We start from the raw sequence: 10,436 nt of genomic DNA on the forward strand, positions 1-10,436 counted from the left end.
TCTATTTAACATCATGGATCACCCACAAACTTTTATAGCTACATTTAGTCACTCCTTTGTTATTTCTTAGGGATTCCGAGCTATATTATTCTAATTTACAAATAGATTAATTAATTCAAGTCTTTATGTTTGTCCACTGAAATGAGATGTTCTTAGGCATTTGAAAATTGAGTTTATTAAATCGTATTGCACCACAGTCCAGTACACCTGTGGAAGATGAGCGTGCAGTTTACATGTCTCATCTCTCTGGGCTAAAGTAAGATTATGTGGTTTGGGATAGACATGTTCTTATTGTGTTATTGATATCCATATGTAACGTAATATTGATTACTGTTTGACTTGCCAGGTATTCTGATCATCTGCACAGAAAGCACGCAAGAGAAGAGAGCGCAACAGTGTAAAGAGAAAGAGGGAGGTCAACGGCGATCTGAGAACCAGGTGATTTATTGCTCATAATTCCCGTAGGATATCATCTGATCAGATGAATGGGGTTCACTTAAAAGAAAAAGAATGACGTTGGTTACAAGCACTTTATGCTATCCACACCTCTAGATTTTTTGGCCAATCAACAAGAATTGAACAGATTTAAATCAAGTCCTACCTCTCTGTCTCACACTTTCTCTTTCTATAAAAATCAAACCATTTATGTCCACGAAATTATCGATTTAACCAAGAAAGATATAGGATGTACAGTATATTTGTATTATGTTTCTGCATCTTCTCTTATAGTATTTTCAGCTTTCATTATTTAGTCTATCAGGGGCACCAGCAGTTACAGCACCATCCACAGTTGATATTCCATCCTACCATACTCAGGATGCTCTGCAGTAGGTGTGTTGGACGAGTAGATTAATTAGTCTGGAGAAGTAGTATATGGTAAAACCTGCAATAGTCGAGCAAGGGTCTCTTTGCCAAATGTATGAAGAGAAACGGGGTTAGACTATGGTTTTTTAATTTAATATTTGAACTAAATTGTGGGTGTTAATCCTGAAATATTCTGTTTACTGTTGTATCAGAAACAACATATTCCCCAACAAGCACGATGAAATGTGATGTTTGAAAGAAGTATATGCCATGCACTGATTTACAGTGTCAAAATTGGATTCTTCTGTTATTATTGTTTGCAGTGTGAATTTTGCATTCTGTGTTCTTGACAGAATTTGCACGCGTCTAATGCAGATTCTCAAACCTAAACGGATACTCACATGCTATTCTTTGATTCCAAAACCTAAACGAATACTCACATGCTATTCAAAGAATACGTCTGATGGTATTGTCTCGGACTATCCGGTAAGAATCTGAATAACTATTTTTGTCGAATCTGTACTCTTCACAGACCCACCCAGGGATCTAAGAATAGTTGTTTTATTGTTGATCAATGTACTGATGAATCTCACCATAACGCTAGCATAGATCCTGCAGATTTAACTTTGGGGTTCATCCTACATTAGAATGTAACTTCACATTTAAACTATTTATTGGCTTTGTACTTTCTTATATTTGTCCATATATGTTTGGCATTAACTGTATGTATGCTACCGAGGATTTTGCATCAGATGATTCAGATTAATCGTGCGACATTTTGGATGATGAGGACGAATTCTTGGGATGACAGAGCTCTAAAGGGTAAGGGTCCAAAATGCTTTTCAATACACGGGAAACTTCGTCAAAGGACCGGAGTGTTCGATAAGAAAATCTTCAAATATATTTTAGAAATTAATACATGATTGGATAATTGATTATGGTGATTTACAATTCTTAGCTAAAATTCTACACACTTTTGCAATATTAATGAGCTTTTTCTTATCCAAACGTAAAAGTAAACATAGAAAGGTGACAGGTTAAGCTTGGTTTCATATAATAAAATATGTTATTCGGATAAATTTTGAGATACCTTAATTTTTCATTATTCTTGAATTGAATTTTTATTTGAATATAATATTTACTTGATAAACACTAGATTCAATTCTAGAAATTAATAAAAGACTGAAATTTTGAATAAACAAAAGGCAACATGTAAAGATAAAAAGTTGAGTTGGGTTCTATATAAGCATTTTAAGGATACCTTAATTTTTCACTATTCGTGAGTTGAATTTTTATTTGAATCTAAATAGTGTACTTGCTTTCACTAGATTCAATTTTATCTTTTTGATTCAAGGGAGACAGAACCAGATGATATTGTTGATCATGTTTCTCATGATGTCGTTGATCGATGGGGGTGGATGAAAGTGGTGACATAGATTATGTTTTTGGTGATTTTGTGAACGTGTATAGTTACCGGTTTAGTAGGAATATGATAACTGAAATTGGGGATGAACATCTCATATTTCTGTGTTAGTTAATCAACGATTTTATGGATTCTTATGATCATGTAATCCAAACATGTACATTGTTTTACATTGTTATCGCTATTAGTAGATACACGAATAAATTCTAGAAGTTTCATTAAACATTAGAAAGTTGATACAATTGTTCAAGAGAGTTTATCAACGTACAAATTCTCGGAAAATTTCTAAGCAATCAAATTACATATACTTAATTAAATGATTTGAAAAACAAGTAACAACGTATTAGAGTCTTATCTGCTAGAAAATACTGTTTACCAAATTGAGCAGGCTTATACCATTTTTTTAAACCAAATTGATGTTTTAGTATCACGTTGTTGTAGCTCATACTGTACTTTCAAAGTAAATTACTAGCAATTTAATCTTTCATGGAGTTGACCCAATTTGAGCACTTCTGTTTTGTATCATTCTCTAAATATATTGAAATATGTTTGGTAGAGAAAAAAGACATCTCATTTGTTGTTCTCTCATCGATATCATCATTACATTCTAAAGTAAACTATTTGCTTTCTGAATAGTATTCCTATTTTCACTGGATCATCCGGTTGTGGCGTACGTGCCGGTCATTGTGGCTCTGTTGTCCCCGCATTTGAGCCTATGTAAATTGAAGTCGTAGTTTTAGCAGTCAAAAAAAAGATATGGTATTACTTTTTGTTCTGGGCACTTGCTTCTTCTTGAATTCATTGACTCATACCTCCGGATTGATCAATACTCTAGAGGCATTGGTAGTTGCCAATGCAAGTGCACCTGAAAAATATAATTGTCGGCACATGTCTTGGTTAATAAGAAACGGACCACTAACCTCGAAACTCGCTTACAAGCGTTCATGTAATGATAACAATTATTGGAGTATTGATGAAATTAAATCAAGTGATTGGTTTTTTATTTTTTTTGCTAGAAATGAGTGCCTAAATGCAGACTGATTCGATTAGTACTAATATTATTAGGTGTTTACTAATGTTATAAAATTATGAGTACCCTGGAATGAGAAAGAAATAAATTATGTAAACTGATGTTAACATGAGAGGTTGAGCCGGGCCCGTAAGGCCCCGATGATACCTAGTAGATAGACAAATAAATAAAGAAAAACTTCCTGTATTGACGTAAGTGGGTTTCGAAACCTGGGCCGTGGACTTCTTATGACAACCGCCATGTGTCTGACCCATTTAACTCGATCCTTCGACGTACCCTCCTCATACCTCCACCATTTTTCCTCATGGTGTGGCATCTTTTCCATGCTTCTGGAGCAAACAGGGGATCCGTTGGTGTTGAATTGGTCGATAAGGTGACGACACGTCATGCGGGAAGGATGTGGGGGAAGAATCTGGGGGTGTAAAGCATTTTCGCATTTAACTGTTGTGTCATGGACTTCTTATGACAACCGCCAGGTGTCTGGCCCATTTAACTGTTGTGTTATGTTTTCCACGTTCTAAATATGTTTTCTCATGTGTTATGATGTGCAGTGAGCAGTGTACTGTGAAGTGCCAGTGTATGGCAATGCGAAAATGCTAGATAACCCCATCCATGTCCCGTAATAGTTTTCATCATGAGGTGTCATGGAGATAGTGGTCTAATGCCACATAAAAAGACTCGCTGCTAATCTCATCAAGGGCCTGAAATTTGACACCTCATGGTGGACATGGTTAGGGGACATAAGTGGGAAAAGTGTATCACGGTCGATCGAAATGCCTAACACAACATATCTGACAAAGCTGTCATGTTGTGTGATGTGCCCAAATTTAGCATGATGTGTTGTGACATTTAACTTGACGACATCTTATACACCCATGATAAAAAATACCGGGGTCTGGGATAGACAAACAAGAAGTGAACTGTGTGGATAAAGCTTATGAAAAAAGAAAAAAATGGAAGGGATTTAGAGTATCTAGGTACGTTAGGATTTACAAGATTATGGGCAAATTACTCTTTTCTTTTAGAAGCATCTCTTATCAAAGAAGAAAAAAATTAGATTAAATGGTCGGAATCGATTCCGGATAATACTATCATTCTTCCCTACTATATATACAGAAATTGGAAATCGTTGTGGTTTATGGGTGTTTCTCTTCGCGATTTACTTGTAATTGATATCTTTATTTATTTGTATTAGTGTTTTGATTATTTTGTATTTTGATGTTTTTGCTTGTAACCATCGTGTAATCACGATTTTGATATGTGAACTGTGACACTAGAAAGTGAGGAATCAAATTCCAACGTACGTTGCTTCATTTCAACATTTAAGACTTTCTTGCCCATCTAGATAGGTGAGGATAAAGCTCCCAAAAAATACAGAGACAGTGACGATAAAGCTCAGCAAAAGTACTCAAGGATGTTTACTCCTCAGTTCCCTTTATGCTTAGGTATTTTTTTCCCTGAGTAAATTAACACGAGAATTAACAGTTTTAAATCAAGTACAAAATATCTAAGCACTAACTCGATTTATAGAAAGCAGGGGAGTAACTCTAGACCTTATCAATAGGATTCTGGTGGGGGACTGGACTGGGTAAATTCCATAGCAAGCAAATTCAGACATCAACTAGAAGGGTTTAAAACCAGCATCAAGCAAGGGCGTGTTTTGCATCAGAAAAGACAAATCTTCTAACTGAATAAAATGTTTGAATCCTTTACACAGTTAAAGGTGAAGATAACTTTGGTATCCCAGGCACAAAAAACAACAGTTAATGATTAAATTGTAGCTTCTATTTCCGAGTCGGTTTCAATGGGCTCTGTCACCTCTTTGTTCTTTCCGCCTCTCAACCGTGATGATACATTATCGATGGCAGAGTTCAATTGGCTTATCTTTGCGTTGAGCGTCTCTCTGGTCTTCTGTTGTCAAAAGAAAATAAAAAATATATTATATCCGTCGGAAATAAAAATGACCAACTCCACCATCCTTCCAGTCCTACTTAGGGGGTTCTAAAATACACTTAAGTCGCAGCCCGTGGTTGTATCTGCTTTACCCACATTACACATGAGAGACCATAAATTGCTTTAAAACAACATAAATTGCTCACTGAGCGAAAATCGAAGTTACTGTTACCTCTAAACCGTCGTCGTAGTATATCGGGCGTTTCGCTCTGCGAAATCCATATTCGTCCTCGTTAAGAAGGGATCTCCTTATCTGTTCAGAAGAATGTGCCAACAGCCGACCGGTTGAAACAAATGCCAGAACAAAATTTGACTCTTACTAGTTTAAAGTGTCTATAGCACAGTGAACATCTAACTTGCCTAGGTTGAGGAAATTTAAGAAACTACACATCAAAATGCAGGCCAAGATGTCTGAAAAAGTGAAAGTCGACACAGAATATAAGGTCAAGCATAGACCTTAAAAGATGAGTTTCAAAAATCTGTCCAACCTTTAAACACATAAGTCTGGTACAAAATAAATGATTAATCCAATAAACATCAATGCTAATATGTGGGCTCAAGTTCTTTTGGGATGACTAGATCAGAAGCAGCAAAAATTAAGTCTCACTCAATGATACTGCCAGATCCCCACTAGTTTTCACGTCAATAACTTGGATTTTGGATAGGCAACATTTTATAAGCTTACTAACCTAGGTAAATTTACATATTGGTTAATAAAGTTAGAAGTGGCCCACACTAATGACTAACAATGCGGAAGACGGCCAATTATCTTATTTGACAGCGCCACGACCTTCCAGCAGCCCATGCATAGAACTATAACGGATTAATCAGAAAAGCATAAAAGATAAAACAGTAAGCTAGATTACCTGTGGAGCAAAGAGATATGCTAGAGTTCCAAAGACAGCACCTCCAAGAACGAACCCAGCAACAAAATCACCACTTCCGCCACCTCTACTTCCATCACTTTAATATTAAAGAGAGAAAAATTAACAGATGTTAAATGAAGTCCTAAGTTGAGCCAGAATGGCAGAACCATTTATTGACCCCACCAAAAAATCGAAAGTCTACCATGACAAAGCACTATATAAGGAGCTCATTCAGAATCTTAAAAATCCTCCAATCATTCCTAGCCGTACTAACGAGTGTATGAAATACAAATCCATGCATGTGATTTGTATTGACAAGCTAATATGTGAGTGACTGTGCGACATTCGCTACACCAAATCAAGGAATTGGAGAGAAGCCATATAAACCCTCATAAGAATCTTAAAAATTGTACATTAGATATTTAGGAATAAGTGAACTGGGATAAAAATGATCTGACACATACCGCTGGTCTAGGTGTACAAACAGTAGATGATGGCAAGTTAGATGTGATGGACTTTAAAAGAAAAATTCTACCGCATATCAAATATAATCATTTACATGAAAGTTTCTTTTCTCTGTGAGTTTAAATATTTTGAGGTGATAAATTTACACAAAACCACCATAAGGAAAAACTCCAAGGTTGCGAAATGAACTGCTAGTGTTATCTTTTCCTTAGATGTGACCAATAATTGCTCAAAAAAAAAGTTGGGTTAAATCACGTCTAATTTACATCATAAAAATAATAAGACCAATCTCTGATGAATCAAAAGTAATTTAAACATACTCATACTCTGCACGAACAGATAAATTTCGACTGATTCCCAAGTGAGTTGATTTCCGTTGGAACCTGAGTCTTGATGAGTGTCCCAGTGACTTATTCTTCGTTGTCATAGGTTCGCCCAACTTAAAATGTGATCCACCTGCATCGAAAAGAACGTCCAAAGTTAGAATAGGACTTTATCGAGCATAACACTCTATCCCATTCCTAATATGATGGTTGGATCTCACAAATAGACTCATACATACACAGACATAACTAATCTAGCCAAACTAGCGTTATGTTCATTCCCCTAAAAGAAATCTGTTTTAGGAAACGAAAAATTACAAATCATTCAGAAATCAAGAGATCCATAGGTTGATTAATGTTCAGATTAGATAAGTCGACGACCCTAATTTCGCATTTAGGATAATTATGATAATAGAAACCTAGGAATATAATCAGATTAATTTTCATTTTTAAAGACGAAAATAAATTCGTACCAGTAATTGTAAGAGAATCCGCCATTGAAACCGGTGAGAAAGAGAGTGAGGTATTGAATCTAATAACAAGAGAAGGTTTTGTGATTGCTTTGGCTGAATCGGTTTCTAACTTATACCGTAATATCTCTCTCTCTTGGCTGATAGTAGCTCAGTGGAGCTCTCAAGTTAATAACCCATGATTTCTCACAGAATTACGAAATGACAGACAAAAACAGTGACCAGCATATCGTAAATCTAAGATGGATATTTTTCCCAGTTTAATTGGGGGCCATGACTTCCGATTGGGGGCCATGAAATTTTGTTTGCCCTCCAAAAATTTTAAGGGATGTAAAAATCGTAAGATGAATATACTATTTTATTCTTGATTAATATTTTTTTTTTCAAGTAACGACCCTTCACCGACATTAACGACAGTTTAGGGTCGTCATATACATCATGATCAAAACGATAACGATTTTAAACTGTCATACACTAACGACTCTTTTTAGAGATTAACGACAATCAATAACGACATTTCTAAAACATTAACGACTGTTTAAGTCGTCAAACGCGTAACCAAAACAGTAACGACCCTTCCAAAGGGTCGTCAGGGAATTGATCACTTTTATGACGACCCAAAACTGTCGTACATTTCCGCCATTAATGAATCTTCGACAGTTTAGAGTCGTCACTTAAACAGTCTAAACATTGACGACTACTGAGGGTCGTCAATGAAAATTTTTAATACCTTGACGATTTTTCATACTATCTGATCAAAAAAAAAAAAAAAAAGTTAGACTAAAAATTGCAGGCAAAAAATCTGGAATTTTTTTTTAACTATAATTAAGTAAGATTATCACTAATTAATTAAATTTTAACACTAATCATTTAGGGGCATTTTAGCATTTAAAAAATATTTTTATAAGGGGTGACCCAAATTAGGTTCTGGTGAGCTTTTTTTTCCTCTAGTGCATGGCCCCCAATTAATTCCGATCGCCCCCAATTAAGCTAGGATATTTTTTGACACACTACAAGACTATCCGAAAAAGATGTACTATTAAGTTATTTTATTTTATTTTTTGTTGTGGATTATGGAGAAGAATACAAACCGATAAAGAACCAGAGAAGGAGAAAGATTTCTTATTGATATTAGTAACCACTGTTACATAGCTATAGTATCCTTTATATACTTACACAGGGAAACCCTATGTATCAACTTGGGCCGCACATCTATGGGCTGTAGGCCTACAATACTCCCCTTTATGCGGTCCAATAGAACTTCCTATGCAGTGCTTCACATATAGTGCTTTGAATGTATTTCTTCAAGTGTCGTTCTCCCTTGATGACTTGTGCCGACATCAATTGCCTTATTAAAACTTTGACAAGGAAAAATGCAGTGAGATAAAACCTTGGTACAACTCTTCACATGTAGTACTTCACATGTTTTCTCGTACTTTACATGTAGTTCATCACATGCAATACGATCTTCAAAGATCGACGAGTCTAACTTAATTACCTCGTTAAAAATTCATCAGAAAAACCCAGAGGGACCAAACTTGAACTAAAGAAAAAGAGTATAAGTATTAAGCAAACTTAAAACATGGTTGGATGCATATATGTTGCCTCATTAAAACCTTGAAAAGGAAAACCCAGTGGGAAAAAACCTCGACGAAGGGAAAAGAGTACAACGTGATAGATGCAAGTAAAGGTGATCCGTTGCATATGATCACTTTGCTCCGTTTAAGTTGACTAGTTGCTTCACAACTCTTAAGGAAGAAAATCCTCGTGGGAAAGACAATAGCCTTAGCTAGGAAATTACATTCCCGGTGTTTGTTGTTGTCTCATTAAAAAACATGCCGAGTAACAAAACCTTGTGGAAAAAATCAACCTCGGTGAAGGAAAATAGTTCAACACACCATTAGATGCTCCCCTTGATGTTAAACAATTTTCATTAGTTTGATGCAGTCAAAAGGAGTTTATCACACTTTACTTTGGTGACTTGAATGTTTATAAGACCCTATTGTTGATTTTGGAAGTTACGTTGCTTAAATAACTATCGCGTTTCATTTCTTCGATTCAGATATTTTCAATAATATCAACGCGATCTTTATGTCTTCAACGTTCAACATACTTGATGTTTTTAGTGTTGTCTCGCTAAAAACCTTGTCGAGTAACAAAATCCTTTGGGAAAAACTATTCTCGATCGAAGGGAAAAAGAGTACAACACAACTTCAATTTTGAAGTAAAATATGTCGACATCATATCCTTGGATCCTCCCCCTGATGTCGGCATCTCCCCCCTGATTACTTTCAAAGTTATTCCAGATAGTTCCTTTAATCATGTACTTTTCGAAACTGAATATCGGTAATGACCTAGAAAATAGTCTACCATATCTCCCCCTGATTACTTTCGTTGGAAAAGAGATTATTGTTCCTTCATAATCAACAACTTTTGGATTGCACTTTCATTAGCATTCCTTTTAATGTCTTTGTAGGGATAAAACAAATTTTTGTCAATGGTTACTTTTAAGTACATGATTACATTCACTATACCATTCCAATGACGTTGAGTTGGCGCTGAGCTTTATCTAGCTAACAAGTTCCATGAGAATGTAAAATTTAATCGAGTACACTATTATACTAAATACAACAATGCGTCTATTGTATTTAGAAATGGGAATTTCATCTCCCAATACATTTTCGTCATCTTCTTTTAGACTAAATGGTCACGTACTTACATTTGAACCTCGACTAATCATGGGAGTGCTATCAGGATGCATGTATTTGTTAAATTTCCTGACAACTTTAGACATATGCAAACTTGTGGAATAATATACCAAAAGCTCAGTATTCGGTCGAGCTTTTCCCAGATTTTTCATCTCAAATTCGGATTTCAAATTGCTTTTAAGGTCTCTTATTACATCAAGAGTGCCCATCATGTCTGTACCATCGACATATATAGCTACAATTCCAAATCAGGAACTTTCTTATGAATACGCAAGAAAAATACCTTACTTGTCTATCCCTTCCAAATCAAATAGTCACTTATACGGGTATACCACATCCGCCTGATTGCTTCAATCTATAAGTGAGCGTTATATCTAACTGTAAACGCACCATG

General features: G+C 35.6%; 1 protein-coding gene across 2 annotated transcripts; it reads right to left on the reverse strand.

The window, feature by feature from the left end:
• Window positions 1-4,829: 4,829 nt before the first annotated feature.
• On the reverse strand, window positions 4,830-7,529 carry LOC113297373. 2 transcript variants are annotated; one of them, XM_026545820.1, is made up of 5 exons: window positions 7,338-7,529; window positions 6,862-6,997; window positions 6,077-6,173; window positions 5,383-5,463; window positions 4,830-5,165 (listed from the first exon to the last, which is right to left on the reverse strand). In XM_026545820.1, the coding sequence occupies exons 1-5, from the start codon at window positions 7,360-7,362 to the stop codon at window positions 5,028-5,030; spliced, it is 477 nt and encodes a 158-aa protein (XP_026401605.1). In that variant the 5' UTR covers window positions 7,363-7,529; the 3' UTR covers window positions 4,830-5,027. The 2 variants fall into 2 exon arrangements, with proteins under 2 accessions (XP_026401605.1, XP_026401604.1); XM_026545819.1 differs by having other exon boundaries at window positions 4,882-5,168; window positions 7,338-7,520.
• Window positions 7,530-10,436: the final 2,907 nt, after the last annotated feature.

Source organism: Papaver somniferum, chromosome 7 (genome assembly GCF_003573695.1).
Source record: "Papaver somniferum cultivar HN1 chromosome 7, ASM357369v1, whole genome shotgun sequence".
Classification (NCBI taxonomy): Eukaryota; Viridiplantae; Streptophyta; class Magnoliopsida; order Ranunculales; family Papaveraceae; genus Papaver; species Papaver somniferum.

Excerpts from the sequence above, each read along its gene's own strand:
- LOC113297373 (XM_026545819.1), bottom strand. The coding sequence starts at position 7,362 with ATGGCGGATTCTCTTACAATTACTG. Across the intron at positions 6,998-7,337 it reads GGATTCTCTTACAATTACTG|GTGGATCACATTTTAAGTTG; the intron begins GTACGAATTTAT and ends TTTTCGATGCAG. Across the intron at positions 6,174-6,861 it reads TCTGTTCGTGCAGAGTATGA|TGATGGAAGTAGAGGTGGCG; the intron begins GTATGTTTAAAT and ends TTAATATTAAAG.